This window comes from Netta rufina, assembly GCF_964035555.1.
Source record: "Netta rufina genome assembly, chromosome: 6".
Taxonomy (NCBI): Eukaryota; Metazoa; Chordata; class Aves; order Anseriformes; family Anatidae; genus Netta; species Netta rufina.
In genome coordinates, this window is record NC_140129.1 from 10,874,890 (window position 1) to 10,897,857 (window position 22,968).

Below are 22,968 nucleotides of genomic sequence, written 5' to 3' on the forward strand. Positions count from 1 at the left end.
GCTCCTGAGACGTTTCATTGCCTGTGTTTGAGGAGTGGATGAGTGTGAGCGGAGCAGTTGGAGTGCACTATTTGGGTGTACCAGGCAGATGGCACTGTTGTATCTTGGAGAAAGCAAGTGGCTAACCCGAGGCATTCACCTGACCGAGTACAGCATCAGCAAGGACTCTAGAGGTGGAAGTGCCAGATGAATAGTTGGTGGTGCATAGAATACAGCTGAGGTGTGTTTACGATTACACATCCTGATGATATACGAGAGAACAAGATGAACTGCGTGGGCAGGTCAGCTTCAGTACCTGTTTTTTTTTTTTTTTTTTTTTTTTTTTTTATTATTATTGCTTTATATAGATGAAAACAAGTTATTCAGCTGGAAACCTTTATCTGCAGATGAAACAAAGCTGTATTCATAAAGATATAAAGGACTTTGTGTTATCAGTACAGAGCCTTGTACAGAAGAAATTCCTTCTAACTATAGAGCTAACAAGGTTTGCATTGGGGATTGTTTAGCAGCTCTGTGGAGCAGTTGTTTCTGGCAGCTTCCACTCTCCTGCAGAACACCCAGTTCTCCATGCATTTGATCATCCTTGGAGTAGATGCTGTGAGATGCCATTAGCTCTCGTGTAGCACCTTGAACCTTTTAGGCTTTCTCTGTGATGTGCTGTTCTGAGCCAGATGCAATAACTAGCCCTGGGAACCCTTCCTAGAACAGATGAGTATGTTCTTCAGTTTAAGTTAACTGCCTCTCAAGTTTTTATTTTTTATTATTTTTTTTTTTTTTAGCAGATAAAGCAATCAAAAAAAGCCCAGAGCTTTTACATAAATGGAGAGACGGTAGGTCTATCTGAGGACAGATTATCTATCTTATGTTCTTTATGGCACCCTCATTGAGTATTCCAGATTTGCTTCAAACTTGATAAAGTTTTCATGATGTGTTATATATATATAAAAATATATATATGTTATGATAGGAACACCATATATATGGAGTCTAGAATTTCTTGTTTGTCAAATTAAGACTTTCACAGTGTACTCAAAACACAATTCTAATTATTTTTGTTTACTTACAAGAATACTACCGTTAATCCATAAACAAAGCTATACATAGCTTTGTTAAATTTAAAATTGTTATATTGCAAACTTCCTTGGTTCATCCTATGAATCCCATGGTCAGTGTTCTTGCCTTCACATCTATAAGCAGCTGAGGGCAAGTAGATTCTGAGAATCTACTCTTGGTTCTGTACAAAGACTGTGGACATTTAGTAGTAGTGGCAAAAATCATATTTTGTGGACTACACAGTTTATCTTCTGCCCTGTTAAAGTTGTATGTGGCAGAAGCTGGTAGTGCAGTTTCAGCACTGCAACTATTTGAGTTGCAAACTCCTGACAGGTTGAAGTTTTGGGACTGAAGCCAGAAAAGGTGGAGCTGGAGATTGTAAGGCCTGCAGTCACATTCCTTACTGTGCTGCAGGTCTGAAATTACCATTTAATGTTCCGCTTTAAGACTGTACCTTATCTCTAGACCTGGTCACTGAGCTGTCAAGAGACAAAAGTACCTTGGAAGTCCTAGCAATGGTGTCTGCTTGTAGTGGGAATATTAAAATACTTTAGAGGAAGAAATGAATACTTAAGCTCCAGTTCTTCATCACTTCATCCTCTGCCAGCTATTGGAATGAGAGTGTAGACTAGAGAATAAAATACAATTCCTGGTCTGTTCCCAGCTAACACTATTTATCTCTTGTTATTTGTTTCTCTTATTTTTTCTCTCCAAAGTACATCCGTTTGTCGTGTGACACAGACTCTGAAACACTCTATGATCTCATGACACAGCACTGGCACCTGAAAACTCCTAACCTTGTCATCTCTGTCACTGGAGGTGCAAAGAACTTTGCACTCAAGCCCCGGATGCGCAAGATATTCAGCAGGTTGATCTACATTGCCCAGTCCAAAGGTAAAGATCTGCAAATGGGTCTTTGTTATTTTATTGGGGTTTTGGAGAGGAAGCATCTCAAAGGGTCAGAAGGGAAGCAGTGCCTTCAGTTTGTTTCTGCTTGGCTGATGCACTTGGGGCAAATGTTGCCCAACAGTTTGTAAGTAACAGGGCTGAGAACTAGCCACCAGGCTGCCTGTGATAATGTAAGTTGTGTACTCTATCTTTTGTGTTTAACTGAAGAATAAATGTCTCCTTTAAGGTAAGGTCTTGAGAGGGAGTTGGGTTGTGGTGTTTTAAAGGGTGGGTGTTATGAGAGTGGGTATTCCACTGCATTCTCCCAGGTTATCCCCCCGTGCTATCCCCAGGGGCCTGGATTTTCACAGGAGGCACACATTACGGGCTGATGAAGTACATCGGGGAAGTGGTCAGAGACAACACCATCAGTCGGAGCTCGGAGGAGAACGTGGTGGCTATCGGCATAGCAGCCTGGGGCATGATTTCCAACCGAGAAAGCCTGATTCGCAGTGGTGATAACGACGTAAGAAACTTGTTCAGTCAGTGGGGAAATGGAGACAAGGCTCTGCTGTAAATTGTACAGATTGTCTCTAACCAAGTGGTGCTCTCAGCAAGAACAATGTCTAGGCTGATGCTATTGGTCATGTAGTGACTGACTTGAGTCAGTCAAGAGCTCTTCAGCTTGTGTGTTCTGGTAAAGCAGAGCTTGCCAGACTTTTTTCCAGTGCAGTTTTTGTGTAGAAACACATCTGTCTGCTTAGCCTGACTTTGCGTGTCCTAAACAATTCAGTCTGGGGCCAGCTTTTCCTCAGCATACGTAGCAGTGAGATGAACTACCAGATGCTCTTCCCAGAGCAGGAGGGAACTCAAGTGTCTAAGGTGGTCACACATCATCAGGCCTGGTGGGGGGACCAGCAAGGGATCTCAGCTGTATGCGTAGCACACCTGTGTGGATGTTCAGCTGCTCTAATTTCACATATGGCAGAGGGTTAGGGAATAACCTCTTCCACAGTTACTCTAGCTGCTGTGAAATCCTTACACGGCAGTAGTCCACAGTGGGGATTCCCATGTACTAAGACACACTGTGCCAGCTGTTGCTGTTAGGGTACTGTCATCCCATCACTCAGATACACTGGCATAACTCCCCTTATCTTGTGTCTGCCAGCTGTTACAAAGCTTGTCTGAAATCTATCCGGCTAGGTAAGGAAAAACAGTTTTAATTTACTGAGGGCTCTGAGGAGATTTGAGGCTTGGACTAGATGATCTCAAGAGGTCCCTTCCAACCTCAGTATTTCTACAGTTCTCTGAGGTGCTGAAAGTAAGTTTTGAGGTGTTGAAAGTAAGTTTTCCACAGTTTTAATGTTTCTGGTGGCTGAAGGAAGCTTACTTTCCTTTTGCATTGCTTAATAGGATTTCTGAAAGGACTAAACTGTCACAATTTCATTCTATTCCATTACCTGAGGTACAGTTCTGAGAGAATTGTCTCAAATCAGGCTGCTCTTGTAAAGAAAAACTTTCTCCACAAATATTTATATTGTGCTCTTTCATGGGGTTTATCCCACTGTCTTTTGTGTGTGTTGGGGCTGTCAGTGAGCAGTGTCTTGAATCAGGAAATTCAGACTCCTAAATAATGATGAATTGTTGGTGGCTTAGGGTTTGGCTGTCACTGTCTTGTCCTTGAAGGCTTGTGCATGCATCTCTGTTAAACACTGTATTTGTGATTCCAGGGGTACTACTTGGCCCATTACATAATGGACGATCTCAAGAGAGACCCCCTCTATTGCCTGGATAATAATCACACCCATCTCTTACTGGTTGACAACGGCACCCATGGGCACCCAACGATAGAGGCAAAAGTACGAACTCAGTTAGAAAAATACATTTCAGAGCGGGTTATCCCAGGTAGGTGTGGACGTCAGGTTGCAAACCTCCTTCTCCTTATACCTTGCATGCTTTGGGGCTCATTGGCAAAGTTTTTCTGGGAACAAAAGAGTAGTAGTAGCGTCCTGTGAATGCTAGGCTGGAAGGGATGTGTTGTCTGCATTATGTGAATGCTCTTTCAGGAACAGCCAGACTTCCTCAGTGCAATCTCCTCTCATCTTCCTTTCTGCATGTGACAATAGTCCTTTGTAGGACACAGCAAATAATGTTTCAGCAATGCAGCCCTTCCTTCTCTTCCTTCTGAGCTATCTGTGGGAGGCTGATCCTTGGTTCTGCATATATCCCACCTGGCACTGAATTCCAGGTAGCTGAAGCACAGGTACACAGGAGCTGAAATTAGGCTTTTCCAAAAATATTCATTCTGTGATTGATTCATCTGTAACCTGCTCATTTATCTTTTGGCTCCTTTGCCAAGAAGGGAAAAAAAACAAAGGAATTGACAGGAAGTTCTTAATTAAATATTTTGTGTGTGTGTGTATATATGCACACACACGTATATATATATTTAACTGTGTACCTCAGCTAGAAGCATACGTGCTATTAGTCATGATGAAGCATCCAGGATTATTATGAAACTTGGTATATCTCTTAAACACTAGCTGCTGGAGTCATGGGAGTCTTAGCTATCCTTTACAATTGAAACTGTGAAGAGTCAGCGGTTCTGAACCTTCAGCTTTTGATAAGACCTTGTATATAGGCTCAAAATGGTCAAAGCAGTAGGTAAATAGAATAAAATCAAATGTATGGGGGACATTGGAACTAATAAAAACTCTGATTGCTAGGGGGAAGAAAGTATCTATTGGAGAAGGCTGTCTGATGCCAGCCTAGTCAGACTGCTAGTCAAAACAGAGCTTTTGTTTTAAAAAAAAAAAAAAAAAAAAAGTTGTTGATAAATTTAGCAAAACCAACAGTAAACTAGTATCAAAATTAGCAGCTTGGAAACTCTATCATTATACTGAGAAGAAAAGAATTGATCAAATTGCAGTAATGAGTTGAAACTTTTCCTGTTTTTCTTTTGGCATGTTCCGCAGAATCGAATTATGGTGGGAAGATTCCAATTGTATGTTTTGCCCAAGGTGGAGGGAAAGAGACTTTGAAAGTAAGTTTATTTCTTTCATTTCTTTCTTTCACTTTTTGACAGTAGGGGCACTGATCTAATCTTTAAGAGAGATTAGATACTACTCCATGAGCAACATGATAAAGTATCCCGTCCAATTATTCACTGAAGAATGGTTACTTGCAAGAATGCTGGCTTGCAACTGTTTTTAAGTGTATGAAGTTTGTTTCAGTTGACATTTTCTGTGCAAAGTTTCTACCTTAGGCTGACGTTCTGAAAAACTTTTAGGTGGAACAGTTCAGTTCTTTGTTCTTCTATAACAAGTTAATTTGAGCAGCAATCAGAGTAGTCATTGTCAGCCATGTAGCTCTTGATCCTCTTTGTATGAAGTTGTCTTTTTTGGTTTGGCAAAATTCAGCTTGCACTTGCTTTGTGGAGATTAGTGTTTTCATCCAATATGCAAGGAAGGTGAGTTTGTGTTGATTCTTCAGTTCAGAGCTTGCTTGAGCTGACTTGATATCTGCTCCTGAGAACTGTGGGCCACACATAGTTTAAATATAGACAGCTGAACAAGGCAGGAAGGCTCTGCTGATTCTGATCCTGTAGAAGGGGAAGGATTAGGCATCATCTTCAAATAGAAGGCAGGTAGGAAGAGGATGAACAGAATGCACCCTTGCAGGAATGAACATGAGTGACCTGAGTGAGGAATATGAGACTGAAAGAGCAAAGGGACCTGGGGCTAGGGTAAGAATAAAAAGATGTGAAATCGGGATGTGTGGAAAGGAAACAAACAGTGAGTGAGGATGAGATGGTTTTGAATAGCATGCAAATAGAAGAGCTGACGTAGCCTGGGTTGAAGAACCTTGAGAAAGATCTGAGAAAAGGCCTGGGTTTTGCAAGAAGGTAGGGTACAATGGAAAGAGTATGTTAGTATTTGTGGCAGTAAAATTGAAGTAGAGGTGATATTTATAATTGCCTAATTTGAAGAGCTGATCTTGATACTACCTGTTCTGACTAGAATTGTAGTTTTAATGTTGAGGCTAATCAAACTAATTTGCTGTCAGGATGAGAAAGAATGTGTTTCTAACAATTCTAAGCACAGTCTCTGTTATCTCTTCTTTACTAACATTAATCAATTAATCTAAATCACTCTGTGAAATTTCAGGTCATTACCCCAGCCTCTGTGTGTTTTCTGGTGTTTTCGTTTCATGCACGTGATTAATTCTAGCTTTGCCCACAAGTAGACTGTAGATGAATACAGATGCACAGTTCAATGGACTAATATGAAGTCCTAAGATGAGGTAAAAGCATCCATTTAGGTTTTAGAGTGAAGCTTTGCTGAAAGTGTTATCTTCTTTTAGTTCCACATTGCCAGCTTTTAAGAGAGGATTTTGTCATCGCTGAAGGAGTTGTTTCTACACAGCATGCAGTATAGCAACATGAGAAGCCTTATGATTACATGCATGGAGAGACAACAAGCCCACTGTTGAGAAATGACACATAACAGACTTACCAGCTATCTAATCAGTATGAATAAAAGCCTTGTTAAATTGAATGCATAATTCCTGAAAAGAGCTTCCTCTGAAAAGTTACTGGATGATAGTTCAATTAAGGGTTATTTATCAAGGTTACAAGTACACTGAGACATCTGTGTCTGCCTTCTTGATCATTTATCTTTGGTAAATGATCTTGATCATTTATTAAGCCTGTATTCACAAGGAATAGACTGATCAGCCCAAGGTGACACGGTAGGTTCCATGGTGTGGGTGTCTGTCCTTGCCATGCCTTACTCCTGGTGGTGTTGGCCAGGAAAGCTCCCTATTACTTATCTTCTGTGCCTGTATCATGACAGGAATCTGCTTTAGCAGAGGAGTGGTAAAACTGTTTCAAGCTTCTGTTTTAAACTCCCTGTGATATAAAACATGCACTTTAGTTGGACCCTTCTTAAGAAAACCACTTTAATCTAGCTGGCAAGAAAAAATGATTTGCTTTTGTCATGAACCCGTTGTCCAATTGAAAAGAGTAAGTAACCTGCTCACAGTTTTGACAGTTCCAGAATGATTTTTTGCTTTGTGAAGCTGTCTCTGAGTCTGTTCTGATAGCTAATAGGTGCTCTGTGGTTGATCATAAATTCTCTTTGCTCTGTTTGTACAGTTTTCTGGCAGGCAGCTTATATTCTGGTGGTGTTCTCAGTGGCAATGATGCAAATGAAATAGGTATCTCTTACTGTGGTCTTTATAACAGGGGGGCTAGAGGTTCTTCTGTCATTACTTCAGCACATTTTTCAGCACATTTCAGCACATCATTTCTCCCTCTGTGGCTCCCTAGTCTATCCATGTGGCCATCAAGAGTAAAATTCCCTGCGTTGTCGTGGAAGGCTCTGGACGGATTGCTGATGTTATAGCTAGCTTGATGGAGGCAGAAGGCACTCTGGCTTCTTCATGTGTCAAAGAGAGCTTGCTCAGGTATCTGCCTCGCACTATTTCAAGGCTCTCAGAAGAGGAGACTGAAAGCTGGATCAAATGGGTAAGTGCTTGCTATTGTAGAGAGGCTGAACGTGGCAGAAGGGTAGAAAATAAACAGGAGGTCAGGAGCAGCTAGTCTGGGGAAAGACAGCTTGAGTTTGGGTTTAGTTCTGTGTACAGGATTGCTAAAGCCAGGTTGTTGTCTGCTTTCTGGGTGCTTGTGATTCCTCTGGAGCACTGGTTGCTGGATGTGTCTCTTGGCAGATGTGCTGGTTGGTGTCCTGACTCCCTTGTGTGCTTTGTGCAGGTATGAAATTGGATATGTTGAAGCAGGCCTCACACTGCTAGATCCTGCTGGATCGCTCAGAGGCAGAGAGGTATTGCTGCTGCCCTGCAGGTGTTCAAATTGTAGCAATTCTACTCCAGGATTCTCACATTTCAACAAGTTCAACAAGATTTTGCCTTTCTTCCCGCATCCTTTAAGATACCAGGGTGGACAGATTTCCCTTACAGACCAGGGATAAGATCTTTAGTTCCAGAGGCTTAGTTGGTCAGGATTTCACCACAGTAGCATCCCTACATCATCTCAAGTAGGACATTTGCTAAATAGACTGTGGACTTACCAGTAGTGTGTACATGGGATGCAGTTGAAGGTAGAACATTGTACATACACCAGCAAAATCTTCTTTTGCCTCTCTATCTTTGACCACAGAGCCCTCAGAATTTAGTCACCGTTGTGATCCTAAGTGTTTTCTGGAGACTGGGGAAACTGGAGGACTGAGGAGAGCATTTTCTCTCTTGGGTTGGTTGGGCCTGACTTAGGAAACTGTTTTAACTCTCCAGTTACTTGCCCACCACAGTGACCTGTTTTTAGACATATTTCTGCCCTCCATGACAGGGACAGAAAAAATGGATCTCCAAAAAATCTTACTCTGTTATTTTTCAGAAATCTTAGTTCCAACAACACTTCAGCCCACTGAACAATACATTAACTTAAGCTCATTGACTTTCTCAATTAAAAGCCCAATGCTTTATCCTGGGGTCTGATTCTGTTTTCCTCTCTTGCTTAATTATCTCTTACCCATGTTCACAGCAGGGAGCTGGCAGTGGAGAGTGATTGCATGTTCATAATGGGGGATGGAAAATGGTATGTTCCATCCTGTACATTTAATTCTCTTTCACTCAGCTGTTCTTCCCCCCTTTAACTTATTATTATTTATTTTTAATGGATGTAGCATTGCAAGTTGTTCACAAACCCTGGAGGGGAACTCAGATGCTCATATTTCCACATGTATTTCCTTGGATATGAACCAAACAAAGCTTCTGGTATTGACGTTTAAGTAGCTATTTTTTTTCTGATAAATCCTGAGTCAAAACTCAGTGAGAACTTGGCAGAACGAGTCCATGGGACATCCTACAAGTTCTGCTGGGCAACGTGCTGTGCTTTCCCCAGTTTTGAGCAGCAGGGTTAGACTAGACCTCCAGAGGTACCTTTTCCTGATTCTGTATTAACAAGCTTACAGGAAAAAGTAGGTTGAGGTCTTTTGCAGAGACAGGCCTGCAGAAAATAAATCTGAACTTATATTTTGAGCCTGGGGGCTGTGCTATCTCATGCTGAGGAGAAAGAGCTGCACTCTGAGCAGATCACAAGCCTCTGGTTTCCACAAAGACCTGCACTGGAGAGTGTGGAGCTGCTGAAGGCAGCTTTCACAGATAAGCCACTTTTAGTTTCTGCTGGGATGTCTTGTCCTTCAGTTATGAATGACTAAGATTTTTTGTTTTCTGTACACTAGAATGAAAGCTCAGTTATGTGAGAAATTATCTGGTTTCGACAAAACACAAGGAGGTAGAAGCAGTGGTTTATAATAAACTGCCAGGCATTTGTTGAAACGTTGCCTGTCACAATCTGTTTTTCTTTATGAGTGGTTTCTAATTACTGAGATTATATCTTTTTGGTAGTAACAATCTGCATAGGGAGGAATCACAGTCACTTGCTATATATTCAGAGGATAATTAATCTTGGTGACTTTAAATCTCATCTGCTTCTATCCGGACTTGTATAAGTTTTAACTGTATTTGGAAATAGGACTGATGATTGCTACAATATGAATGGGAAATTTTTGTTCAAGATGCTCTAGGAGATCAACTGCTAAACGGTCTAGAGGGCTTTGGAATGGTTCTTCTTTTTGTAGATCAAAGAAGTCCTCGAGAACCCTCATTTACTGACAGTTATCAAAATAGAAGAAGCTGGAGATGAAATTGTGAGCAATGCCATTTCTTTTGCTCTCTACAAAGGCAAGTCGTTGTTCTGTTCTGTTTGGTTTTGTTTGTTTGTTTGTTTGTTTGTTTTTCTTTGTGTATGTTAAATAGATGGACAAAGATGGGTTACTCTGGGATTTTGAATAGCAAGGTTCAGCCCTAGGCATGTATATTCTCTGTTGTGCTTTGAGGAGTGCTTGCTTTTTTTTTCTCAGATGATTCCTATACCCTGCTCTGTGCAGAGCACATGGGCATGTTACTTGAAGCGTTCTGGGAAGGTGACATTCCCATTTCCTGCATGCTGCATGAAAGGGAAGATATACACATGCATTGGGCACTAGATGTGTTTCTAAGTTTCCAGAGGCCCCTAAAACCCAATCAGGAAGATGTGCATGAATCTGGGGAAAGATGCTTGGTAGGGGTCTTGTTGAGTAGAGCGTGAAAAGCAGAGATGAGCAAGTACACCAGGAAGCTCTTCTGTGTCTGGTCTTTTACCTAGAGGATTGCTCTTCCTCTGCAGCTTTCAGTACAAATGAACATGACAGAGATAACTGGAATGGGCAGCTGAAGCTGCTGCTGGAGTGGAACCAACTGGACCTGGCCAGTGATGAGATCTTCACCAATGACCGAAACTGGGAGGTACAGATGGCTTCTGTCTGAGGGCAGTGGCATGAGCCAGGGGAGCAGTGATGTAACAGAGCAGAGAGATGTAACAGCAGCCACTGTCTCAATATCCTATCCTCTGTGTTAAGTAAGACCACCTTTTCCTCCTTGCACTGCTTGCAAAGGTGATCTGCCCATGCTGGAAGCAGTCCACACCACCTAACAAATGCAATGGAAAAAGCTGATTCTGATGAAAGTGTGTCAGCATGAAGGAAAATGTGGCAGTTAGTTACATGTGTCAGGCCCTTAATTAATCTTTTCACACCTTACTTGCCCCCTAACACTTGTTCTCCCATTTCTTCCTAGTCTGCTGACCTGCAGGATGTCATGTTTACAGCCTTAGTGAAAGACAGGCCCAAATTTGTTCGTCTCTTCTTGGAAAATGGCCTGAACCTGAGGAAATTCCTTACCACAGAGGTCCTTAAGGAACTGTACACCAACAACTTCAGTAGCTTGGTGTTCAAGAACCTGCAGATTGCGAAGAACTCCTATAATGATGCACTTCTCACATTTGTGTGGAAGATGGTTGAAGACTTCCGAAGAGGTCTCAAAAAAGATGATAAAAATAGCAAGGATGAGATGGAGATACATATTTCAGTAAGTGATGAACAGTTGCATTCCACTACGCATCCCTGAAAAGGGAAAAAAGCAAAAAATATGTTTTGTTTCTGGTATAGCAGGATTTGCTTTTAACAGTCAGCCTTATTTTATACTTAACATGTTTCCTCATATTACAAATACTTGTAAGGATTGTTTAGCTATGAGAAAAGTGGCTGGTTTATTTGGATGTTGAGTTGTAAGATTTTCTATTAGAGCAATCAGTGCTGTGATGCTTGTATTTTACACCAATATAAATTCAGAGCCCAGTACTGAAGTACCAGCTGGGCATGAGTAATTTGGACTCATATCTGGGTACAGAGTATTGTATTTTGTGCTCTAAACCTTGCTTATTGCAAGAGTGTCAAGCACCTTCTGGACCTTATTTCATCGTCAGATAGAACCGCATTTCTTAGTTATCACTAAGATCCAGATCCAAATTGCAAAACCGGAGCCTAGGAATCAGATATTAAGTGTCTGAAATCAGTTGTGGACTTCAGAGACATAATGCAACATGTGTGACAATTAGGGGAAATTTGATTTAAAACTGCTAGTTAGCTTTGAGAGTTTCCACTGAAGCTTTTTGCTTCCTAAAAGTTTTGTCACTCAGGAGTTATTTCACAACCGCTTTGCAATCTGCTGGTGCAAACTGCCCTAATACAAAGCAGTTGGTAGCGTAGAACTTTGTGTCTGTTTCAGATTTTGTCAAGTTCAGGGTCTTGCTCGAACACAAAAGGCCTATTGGTGTAAAATTAGCATTCCTTTTAGAGGATCCTAATCTGTGTTATTTAAACACAAAGTCAAGCTGTGAATGAGACTGTCTGAACTGCATGGGTTAAAGCAGAAAGTGATTTTGACCCAAATGTCCTTTAATGCACATTTAGGAAAAGCAGTGGGGCTAAGTCTTCCAAACAAAACAGGAAAATATAAGGCTGCTGTAACTTAGAGTAGTGTGTGACAAGTGCCAGATGGCCAAGAAAGGGAACATGTGGAAAGGGAATAAGTGGGATGGCTTTAAAAGGAAGAAAACAGAGAATGGAGAATGACAGGCTAAGGACTTGTTCCAGGAGCTTAGGTCTGAGGAGTCCTTGCTCTTCCTTTCAGAATGAGTGCCCTATCACAAGGCATCCATTGCAAGCTCTGTTTATTTGGTCAGTTCTTCAGAACAAGAAAGAGTTGTCCAAAGTCATTTGGGAGCAAGTAAGTTGAGTTCTTCTTTGTTCCTCCACACACATCACAGTGGTGTTCCTTGTCTTTGGGCTGTAGGCCTTTGAAGGCTCCTGATCCATCGTCAAACACAAAACCACAACAGATAATTGTTACGTGGCTCTGTAAGTAGGTTGAATATTACCCATTTTGTGCTTGGTTATGGGTTTCATATCTTCCTTTTATAATGTCAGGTATGTGTCAGCAGTCCAAACTAGCATTTACAGATAGTTACATTTTCCTATCTGTTTTCAAGTTTGAAGGCTGAGTTCATAGAATCACTCAGGTTGAAAAAGACCTCTAGGATCATCTAGTCTAACCTAGCAGACCTGAAGTCTGCCCTCTGGAAGTCCATGGTGGCAGTTCTGCTAACCCCTCTATTCCACCGAGTTCCCCCCACCGTTCTGTAACATGGATGTGTTGTGATTTCAGGTATTTGATTTAAATCCATTTCTAATTTTCATTAGACAATATCTTTAGTTATGATTTCATCAAATACATAATTCATAGGCTGCAAATGTGAGGCTAAATAAAAGCAAAGCTGATGGATGCTCCTGCTCATATTGGTCTGTGTCTCCAAAATTGAGTATGTCTTCCCTGGTATGCACTAACAATAGTACATTTGGTCCAGGCTGGTGGACAATAAATATGGTAGGGTAGCTCACAGCAGAGCAGACCCTCTTCTGTGAATCTTCTGTCAGAGATAAAAAGCTGATATCTAACTGTTAAACAGGAGAACTTTTCAGACTGGTCACAAAGATGTTACCAAACCAGTACAGTGATAATTATCATTCGTTTTGTAGAACTGGTTCTTCATTGGCCAGTCTTGACTAGGAACTGAGCAGCTGGAAAAAGAGCAGGATAACTTTTAAAGAATATATCACATTCCCTTTCCAGAAGGGTTTACATGACTTTACTCTCTCCACAGACCAGAGGTTGCACTTTGGCAGCCCTCGGGGCCAGTAAGCTTCTGAAAAGCATGGCAAAGGTGAAGAATGACATAAATGCTGCTGGTGAGTCTGAGGAACTCGCTAATGAGTATGAGACAAGAGCAGTAGGTAAGTGCCTTCAGTGAGTCCTTTAGAAATTTAACAGAGGAGTCAGAGATCAGGATGCTGTTTCATTTCTTGGAACGTTACTTGTTTTAATGATCTCCAGATCTGATGTATAGTGATGATTGCACAGTGATGTTTTTATTTTGTGCAGATAATGCAAACTGAAAACCATGCTGGTTTTGTTTAGCAGAATGCAAGGCAAGAGAATTCATTAAATTTGCCTGAAATGCTGCCCAGAAATTCAGCCTGACTTGGAAAGAAGAGAATGACATCTCAAAAGGGAGTAGAAATAAACTTTCATTTAGAAAACTAGATATCCATCATCAAATCATAAAAAGATCGAATGGTTTGGGTTGGAAGGGACTTTAACGACCACCTGTTTCCAACCCCCTGCCATGGGCAGGGACAGCTTTCACTAGACGAGGTTGCCCAAAGCCCCCTCCAACCTAGCCTTGAACACTTCCAGGGATGGGGCATCCACAGCTTCTCTGGGCAGCCTGTGCCAGTAATATCAAAATATGCTTTTAATGCTTCTACACTGTCCGTTCCCATTAAAATCCATGTGTCCTGTCTGAACAGCTTGCCTCCAAAAGCAAGAGTTTGGGCATTTTTTTGTAGAGATCTCCTTTCACTGGGAAGAAGAGTTGCCTCTTGTAATGGCAAGGCTGAAGAAGGGTGCCCAGAAATAGAGAATACAGAATAAGAGAAACGTTCTTCATGAGAACCAGTAACGTTCAAGTTGAGAAGTGTCCACCTTCAAATTTGAAGTAGTACTGCAAAGTAGGAGTGAGAATAAATTACAGTTGAAAAGTGTATTGAATCCCTAAATTCTGAACTACAAAATCACATGCCTCTCCTTGTTCCCCAAAGACAAGCGATACTGTCGCTTACTGAGAATGCAGATCTATCTCAGTCCTTTTTCTTTCTTTGTATGGCCTTCAGTTTCTCTTGTTACAAAGGGCTGTCAGTGGTCCAGAACTGAGCCCTGCATCTCATGGGCCAGAATAACAAATATTTCTTATTTAAAGACTAATTGGTGACAGGATGCGGTGGATGCTCTTTATTTATTTTTTTAAGACTACCATTTTCTAGAACAATAATGCTCATATTTTCTTAATGCCTAGTTATCCTGCAAAACATTCAGAGAAATACACAAATGAAAGCCAATGCAGGTGGCAGATGGCAGATTAATTTGTAGTGCCCACAGTTTACAAATTGTGATCCGCCCTGTAGTGCAGGATTGTGGTTCCTTAACTTGGAGGGAAATACCATAGTGTTGCCTCTGGGGGCTTTATTATGGGTTATGGCCTTGTTCTCTTGACTGATCTGGATATGGAAAATGGTCAATCTGTAACTCCATTTCTGTCAAGCAATTTGCTGTCGTAATCGTGAGTCCCATTAGGTGATGGTTAAGGTGTAATAGCCCTGCAGGTTGAGTAGGGAAACCATGGAAATGTTGCTGGAAAGGGCCTCTGGAGGCCTTAAGTCCCACCTTCGTGTTGAGGTAGAGCTCTTACCAAGACTAAATCTCTTCTGTCATGGTTTTGCTTAGCCAAATCTTGAAAATCTCCACAGACTGATAGTGTTTTATTGCTCCTAAAAGCAGACCGTGTTTGTCCTTGCTCTAGGTCTAATGGAGGCTAGATTGACCTGTTGAACTTCTAGCCTTATATTTATTTATGTGTGTATCAGAATGATTACAGAGCTATTTCACTGTCTGCTAAGGAGTGCATGCACTGAAAAATTCTTGCTTGTCCTGCTTCACAAGGTGAAGCTTAGGCTTTCCTATAGGTATCTAGATCCACTGGGCCTGATGTTGAGAAGTGCACAGGCTCCATTGAAGTCTGTTATCAAGACTGATCTGCATATTGCAGTGTATATGGTAACACCACTGAAGGTATTGCTGTTTGTGTGCATCTTTGCAGTTATGGTAACAAAGCTGTTCAGGAAAATGACTGGGAAAATCTCCTGTTGGAGAGAAGCACTTCTAGCAAAGGCTGGTTTGTTTTCTGAGTGGCTGGACTGCTCTTCAGGCAGTGGCATGCTGTGCCCTGTCATAGATATACCAACAGCACTGCCGTTGAGTGGGAAGTGGCCAAAGCTGGAAACAGAAATTACTTTTTATTGCAATTAAATGTCTTTGTAGTGAAACGGTGGCCTGAGTTTTCATCCTGGCCTAGTATGTGTACAACACAAAACCCAGACGTGTTACCTGGGTCATTGGTCTAGCTACTTTCCGTACAGAATTGTCCTGCAATTCAGACTTTGTTTTTCACACCATGCAGATGGTTGGTGGCAAAAATCTACGGGCAGAATAAGATGCGTATAGCTCTTCTTCAACAACCATGTTTGCAATGCATTTTTCTCAATGAAAAACTATCAAATTCTGCCCACATTGTTTAATTCTGTTAGTATGGGACTGCTGACACTTACTATAACTCATATCAGTGCTAAATGAATGAAAAGAAAATGATACTAGCAAAAGTACTGAATCATTTGAGTAGTTCACATTTTTGTTCAATTTTCAGTGCAGAACTCATCTTAATATTATCTCTGTGCAAGCTGATTTGATATTACAATTTTTCATCCAGACATGAATTCCGTATGAAAGCTTAATACATGCAAGTGTGTTAAGAATAGAGAATTAAGAATACTTGTTTTTTTCCAAATGTTCAGCATGATGAAGAGTTCTTGAATCTGTATGCTTTAATATTATGTTTTTAAGTCACTAAAGGCAGTTGCATCCCAGTTAGTGGAAAACTGAGTGGGAATTTTGAGCTCAGTGTGCGAGTGTGTTGGAAAGTGTATGTAGAAATATGCAGCAGGTACCATATGAATGAGTGCTAATGCTGCAGGGCTGGGCTGGGTAATTCCTGCCCTTTGGGCTGTGCAGCTGTTGTCAAACAGGGACAGAGTCGGGGACAGATTTGATAGAGTTGCTTTCTCTCCTTATTGGGCGGCCTCTTTCCTCCAGAGCTGTTCACTGAGTGCTACAGCAATGATGAAGATCTGGCTGAGCAGCTGCTGACCTATTCCTGTGAAGCCTGGGGTGGGAGCAATTGCCTGGAACTAGCAGTGGAAGCAAAAGACCAGCAATTCATTGCGCAGCCAGGGGTGCAGGTAATATCAGTGACAAGAAGGTGCACGGATTGCTGTAACTCATGTGATCTGGGTGACTTCTAAAATAAGAAAAGCAAATATTCTTCCTGTCAAAATGCTGTATCCATGGGACTAGCCCGTGCGAGGCCACAGCTCAGACACTGCCCTCGTGGAGGTCAGAACCTAGGGGTGATGTTTCCCAGCCGTGTGAATGCAGAGCTTTGTGTGGCTGTAGCAAAGCCCTTTCCCACAGGGTGCTCACAGAACCAACTTCTGCAGTGCTGTGAAATACATCCCAGAGAGCACGGATTGTGCCCGGTGGGGGACAATGTGTGGCTAACAGCTGATGGCTGATTTGCCCACAAATACTAAGTCAAGAGGGGAAGACGATTTAGAGCTGTGAATCATAAAAACCTAGATGATGAAGACTGCCTAAAGTGACTTCCCCCTTGGCACAAGTCATGTGTGTACACAGTGTGGATGTACTGCCCAGTGTGAAGTGCCTTATAAATCAGGTCAGCTCCTGTTTAGCCTCACATTCAACTCCTTCTCAGGTAGGCTAGGGGATGGCTGGACTAAAGAACCAGCACACTGTTACTGATGCAGAAAACATTCTCTATTACTGAAATAGGAATCCCAGTTATTTTATTTTAAATCTCAAAGCTTTTTTTCTTTTTTTTTCCTCCTAAATCGAATGTCCTCTAATAGCATTCCACAGTTATTTTGTTGCTGTTACAACAAACAAGGGTATTTTCTTCTTCCCTGCAGAATTTCCTTTCCAAGCAGTGGTATGGAGAGATTTCAAGAGATACTAAGAATTGGAAGATTATACTGTGTCTCTTCTTTTTCCCTTTAATAGGCTGTGGTTTCATCTCATTCAGGTAATCAGCTGGCTTCTCATTAACAGAAGTAAAACAAATAAATTAATCATAGGATCATACAGCAATTCAGGCTGAAAGGGACCTCTCAAGATCATCCCCCTGCTCGAGCAGATTGACCAGGACTATGTCCAGTCGAGTTTTGAGTATCTCCATAGATGGGGACTCCACAACCTCTCTGAATCTCTTCCAGTGTTCAGTCACTTTCAGATAAAAATATTTAATGGCTCAAAGGTCTTTTAACAGATTGTTTTCTCACTCTGATCTGGAGTTAATGTATGCCAATTTACTTGTATGCCTGATGCCAGATGCAGAATGCCATTACCTTTAAAGTGCTAGTCCTATACTAGTCTTTGTACCTTTCTAGTTTTCACTTGGACAAAACACAGATATTTCCAGGCATAAGGCTATGCTTTGATACCTTTTCCCTCTTCTAATTTCTCAGGAAAAAACCCGTGGAGAAGAGTAAGAAACTCTTCCTGTACTATGTGTCTTTCTTCACCTCACCCTTTGTGGTCTTCTCCTGGAATGTTATCTTCTACATTGCTTTCCTGTTGCTCTTCGCCTACGTGTTGCTTATGGATTTCCAGAAGGAACCTACTGTCCTGGAGATGATCCTTTACGTGCTGGTCTTCATCCTGCTTTGTGATGAAGTGAGACAAGTAGGCAGCGCTTGCAAACCAAAAACGTTTAATGCTAGAATAGAAGCTTTATGTTGGCAGCTGCCTGTAGCTTAAGGCAGCACAGGCCGCTTCTAAGTTACAGGGGAACCACCTCCTGGGACTTCCCGATGTTTAATTCCTAGATATGTCCCAATAACTGCAGGCTGTTGAGCTGTGATCCACACAGCTATTGAGACTGTATGGATACGCTGATGCCGCTGGAGATGCTTCTTAGGACTGCTTGGCTGAGGTTGCTAAAGCAGTTGAGATTATAGAGGTTAGGTTTAACAAGATATGCTTAGATACATGCCTGTAGGTCAAGTGATCCTTGCCCTTGCTTCTCCACATCTCCCTTTCTTTTCAATGAGCAACGTATCTTTATGTATTTATGTTTATCTCTTAGTCATAAAAACAGTTTTTGCTAGTTTTACATAGTCCCAAGTACCAGCCTGGGACTGCCTACGTTTTTGTACTGATGTGGTGTGGGAACAGTGTGCAGGACTGCCTTTATAGCCAATGCCATAGCTGATACTCTTCTCACTTCATAAGACCACCTTAATGAAGAAGGCTTGGCATCTACTAAAAAAAGAAATACTTTCCAGGTTAGATGAGTATTCTAGATGAGTTTGGGGGATTTTGTTTGGTTGTTTTGTTTTTTCTCCTTCCCCTAAGTATGGTGGATTTGGCCTGTTTCTGAAGATTTCAGGATCAGGCTTTTCAGGCAAGCCAGACTGTGCTCAGGATAGTGGAGACATGAGTCAAAAAGTGCTGGGGCCATCAGAAGAGAAATGGATGTGTGGTTTCAGTGCAGTGCTGCCTTCTGCTTGTCCTGTGAAGTGTTAGTCTCCAAATGAGTGTTTCTGGGTGACCTGCTGAATCAGGCTACCCTGCAATCACATTTCTTATGTAAGCTTCAATGACATTACTGAGTGTTGATGTTGCTATGCTTAAATTTCTGTGCAGTCTTTTTCCTTTTTTTAATAGTCAAGGCAGCACCCAGTTTAAGCCAAATTTACTTGCTAAGGAAAATGGGGGAAAAGTAAAAGACTGTTGCAATGAAGACACTAATGGAGTGTTTATTTCTGCTGATTTAGGTTCTGGTGTCTCTGGACCTGTCATTGCACTTCCTGTGTGTACCCAGCAGAGATCCAGGGGGAAGCCTTAGGGATAGAAACCTTTTTTCCTATGCCACTTTTTCCCACTAATCTGAGCAGGTAGAACAGTTTCAGATCCCAGTCATTGCATTAATAGCTAGTGGCCAGACTGTGCCAATTCGACTCTGGGAGCGGAGGCAGCTAAAACACAGACTTGATTGAAACACAGACTTGCTTGAATAGCAAAGTGTTGCTCTCATAACTTCTGCATTTGGAAGAAAATTCCCTTTGATCTGTGTGTATCCCTCTAAAGTACCGAGAAGAAAATTGCCATGGATATGTTAGCTATAAAGAGATTCAGTGATCAGTACTCTGATGATTGAGAATTATTTAAGCCTTGGTTATTTCAAGGTAAATTAAGAAGAAAATAAAATTCTGACTTGTAGCAATTTACAGCTCTGGGATATGCAGGGAAAAATCTGGAAATTGATATAATGAGCCAGCATTTTGCCTCCTGAATGCTGGTGCTCTCCCAGGAGACTGCGCCCAACACAGGCTGCAGCACTGTAATAGCTTGTTGAACCTCCAATTATCTGCCAGTGCATGAAATTGCTTTCAACAACTGCACATGAATTAAGGGGTTGGAGTTGATTTTGTTGATCACACAAGTCAGATCATCACAGACATGAATGAAATTAGGGAGTTAATGAGGGCAGCTGACTTTCAGCAGAGGCTTTGCAGTGGATTTGTTTTTTATAATCAGGGCTTGGTCTGTTTCTTCAGGCCCAGTGGAGGTTTCTCCTGATTAAACTATTTCTGACTTAGACCCAGAAGTTTGTTGCACATGCTTTGGATCCAGGATGTACTGCCAGTTATTTGATCTGGAGCAGTGTAGAGATTCTCGTTAGCCTCGCACTTCAGAATTAGAGTTAAGTAGTTAGAAAAATAAATTAAATGTGTATCTTTGATCAAAAACATGTGTGTAGCCAGAGACAGGTCCCTGAATGAGCTATGTGAAGAAAGAGAAGCCCTGAAACAGCAACCCTCCTGCCTCCCCCCAGTGTTTTATCTGCTCCCAGGGGGCAAAAACAAGACTCCTTTGACCCATTTGGCAGCAGTTTTGCTGGAGCATACCGTGACCTACTCTGAAGCTCCCCTAGCAGCATGTGTGTACGTATGTGATCGCTCAGCACATCAGCCTCAGCCCATGTCAGGAGCACTCCTTCCTCTCCCCATGCACAAGCATCCGTGTGAGCTGGTTGTGTCCTGTGAGCACACAAACCCTCATTGTGACACAGCGCTTGTGTCACCGACGTGCCTAACTGGTCCCAGTGCAAGAGCATTAGCCTAGGCTATCTGGGCTGCAGGAAAAAAATGTGTTAGTGATCCCTAAACGTAGAAAATCCCAATCTATCATCCTAATAAAGTTAACAAAAAAAAAAATGATGTCAGTAATGTCTGGTATTGCTGTGTATACTAAAAACAAATCTCCTGGGGGAAATTAAAAACAACCTGACCTTTGTTGTGCCTGTTGTGTGTGACAAAAGATTACTTAGGCAAGGGAACAACCCTTAATGTCGCAATCGTTGGAATATTTACCCATGAGGACATCCCCTGGGAGAGACCAGGGGAGGATGTAGTGATGTATGAGCTCTCCAAGTAACTGCGGTGGCTACTTTCTGATCTTTTTTCCTTTCCAGTGGTACATGAACGGCAGTAAGTATTTCTTAGATCTGTGGAATGTTATGGATACTCTAGCCATCTTCTACTTCATAGCAGGAATTGTGTTCAGGTGAGTAGTGCCTTTTCTTGTGGCCGTACTATGGCCTTCCTTTCTTTCCAGGTTTTGACTGCAACCCCTAACTAGAGTTTGAGAAAAAACATGTTCCTGAAACACCCTGTTCTTTATGAGGGCCAGGCATACTGCCAAATCTTGACTCTAAATTTTTAATGGCAATTAAGGAAATAAAATAAGTTGATCCGATAAACCACCTGCATGCAATATTTTCTCTTTGGTTTAATGGAAGGTGAGTCTATCCCTGGATTCAAAGACGGCTTCCCTAATCTCAGATCCTTCTGGGCCATCAGACAGCCCTTCTTAGTCTCTAGATTTGTGTGAGCATGTTTACAAGAAAATGGTTGAAATGGGCATAGATTTCATGACAATGACTGGTTATACAAAACATTTCAATGTTTCAGTGTATTTTTATGTGACTTCCGCATGCTTTACCCAATGCTTCTCTTCATTTTCTTTTGCTGTCTCCATCAGGCTACACTCATCTGATGAAAGCTCTTGGTATTCTGGGAGAGTCATTTTCTGTTTGGACTACATAGTTTTTACTCTGAGACTGATCCATATTTTCACCGTTAGCAGGAATCTAGGACCCAAAATTATTATGCTGCAGAGGATGGTAAGGTTCTGGCAGCTATTCAAGAGTTCAAATAAATGATGTGACAAGGTGCCACATCACCACTGTTCTGCTGATGGCAGCAAGTTCACCCCTTCTCTTAAATCTGCTAAACAGAATTAATTAAGATTTAAATAGGAGCTAATTAAGAGCATGGCCTTTTCCTCTTCCTCTATACAACGTTGAATTTCAGTCTGAAAAAAGATCGGGCTGAAGAGGAGATGAGAAATTTTTCTTCCTTGTGGCTTTTGTCTTGCATGTCTCAAATGCAAGCCATGTAGGCTTTTCTGATGCTTGTTTTCCACCCTCATATCAAATCAGGCAGAAAAAAGCCATGTATGGCTTGCAACAGGCACACTGATGTATTTGCTTGTTGTCCTTTTTCAGATGATAGATGTCTTCTTCTTTCTCTTCCTCTTTGCTGTGTGGATGGTGGCCTTTGGTGTGGCCAGGCAAGGCATCCTGAGGAAGAATGAGCATCGCTGGGAGTGGATATTTCGATCTGTCATCTACGAGCCGTACCTGGCCATGTTCGGGCAGTACCCTGATGATGTTGATGGTAGCTATCTTCTGTGGGTGGTGGAATGCTCTGCCCTTTCGGTGGCTGTCCAGTCCTGTGCTCAAGTGGGAGAGGAATTCCTTCGTCTGTGGTTTTCAGGGGGTCAGCAGCTGACTGGTGGCCCTGGCTAATGCCTTTGGAGCAAGGCCTGCCGTGTGAAATCAGTTCCCCCACTGTCCATATTTCTGATGCACAGCATCTGCCCTTTTGTTCCCTTTTCTCCAAAGAGCATCAAAGCAAGGTTTTGTGTCTGACGGGGAGGGGGGAAAGAGGCCATGTGTGTTGTGTTCAGTTGCAGTATCTGGGGCTAGGCCCAGCAGAAAGAAGGGGAGAGGGCTCACTGTTTGCTCTCCACTCTTGCCCCCTGAGGTACCACCTACAACTTTGACCGCTGCACCTTTTCTGGAAATGAGTCCAAGCCCTTGTGTGTGGAACTGGATGCCAACAACCAGCCCCGCTTCCCAGAGTGGATTACCATTCCCCTGGTGTGCATATACATGCTCTCAACTAACATCCTCCTCGTGAACCTGCTTGTGGCCATGTTTGGGTATGTAATAAAGGAGTGACCATTTGCTTGTGATCACTGCATCGATATCCCTCTGAGAAAAGGAATAAAGCCCTGGAAAATGGCAGGAAGCCATGCCTTGGAGTCTGCATGTCGCTTTTGCAGACGAACTGCTGGGACTAGTCTGGAACAGGGTTCCCAACTCAAAAGAGACCTCACGAGTTAAAGGTGGTGTGGGAAGGTGACCAGAGGCAAGGTTATTCAGCATTTCTCACAGCAGTCTGCCTGAAGCTGGTACAATGTTCTGGGGATGGGTTGCTGTCTGTCCTTTTGCTACTTCTGTAAGTATTCTTGGCATGCAGTTATCAAAGAGGACAGTGAAATAAATGAGGTTTGCCTCAAAAGGTTTGTTCAGCCTTTTATATTAAACCTACTGTCTTTGTATCATGGAAGAAAAGCAGATTTCTTAGATTTTGGTGTTACGACAGGAATATTTGAGTTTCCCACAAGTTTTTGCAGTGCATGCCATGTTATCTGCTTAGGTATTGTACAGCTTTAATATTTTTAAAACTGGAA

General features: G+C 42.0%; 1 protein-coding gene across 2 annotated transcripts in view; it reads left to right on the forward strand.

The window, feature by feature from the left end:
* The window catches only part of TRPM8 (transient receptor potential cation channel subfamily M member 8), a gene marked incomplete at both ends in the record, with an annotated part of 34,195 nt that overhangs the window by 3,230 nt on the left and 7,997 nt on the right, over positions 1 to 22,968 (forward strand). Inside the window, 17 exons of one of the 2 annotated variants that reach the window (XM_084289601.1) lie at positions 1,770 to 1,947; positions 2,295 to 2,467; positions 3,672 to 3,846; positions 4,917 to 4,984; positions 7,271 to 7,468; positions 9,600 to 9,702; positions 10,187 to 10,305; positions 10,636 to 10,926; positions 12,031 to 12,126; positions 13,061 to 13,190; positions 16,162 to 16,307; positions 17,055 to 17,167; positions 17,610 to 17,826; positions 20,621 to 20,712; positions 21,190 to 21,331; positions 21,716 to 21,887; positions 22,257 to 22,434. In XM_084289601.1, the coding sequence (XP_084145727.1) occupies positions 1,770 to 1,947; positions 2,295 to 2,467; positions 3,672 to 3,846; positions 4,917 to 4,984; positions 7,271 to 7,468; positions 9,600 to 9,702; positions 10,187 to 10,305; positions 10,636 to 10,926; positions 12,031 to 12,126; positions 13,061 to 13,190; positions 16,162 to 16,307; positions 17,055 to 17,167; positions 17,610 to 17,826; positions 20,621 to 20,712; positions 21,190 to 21,331; positions 21,716 to 21,887; positions 22,257 to 22,434 (2,591 nt within the window). The remainder of the gene's footprint in view (positions 1 to 1,769; positions 1,948 to 2,294; positions 2,468 to 3,671; positions 3,847 to 4,916; positions 4,985 to 7,270; positions 7,469 to 9,599; positions 9,703 to 10,186; positions 10,306 to 10,635; positions 10,927 to 12,030; positions 12,127 to 13,060; positions 13,191 to 16,161; positions 16,308 to 17,054; positions 17,168 to 17,609; positions 17,827 to 20,620; positions 20,713 to 21,189; positions 21,332 to 21,715; positions 21,888 to 22,256; positions 22,435 to 22,968) is intronic. The other variant, XM_084289602.1, reaches the window with a different exon arrangement.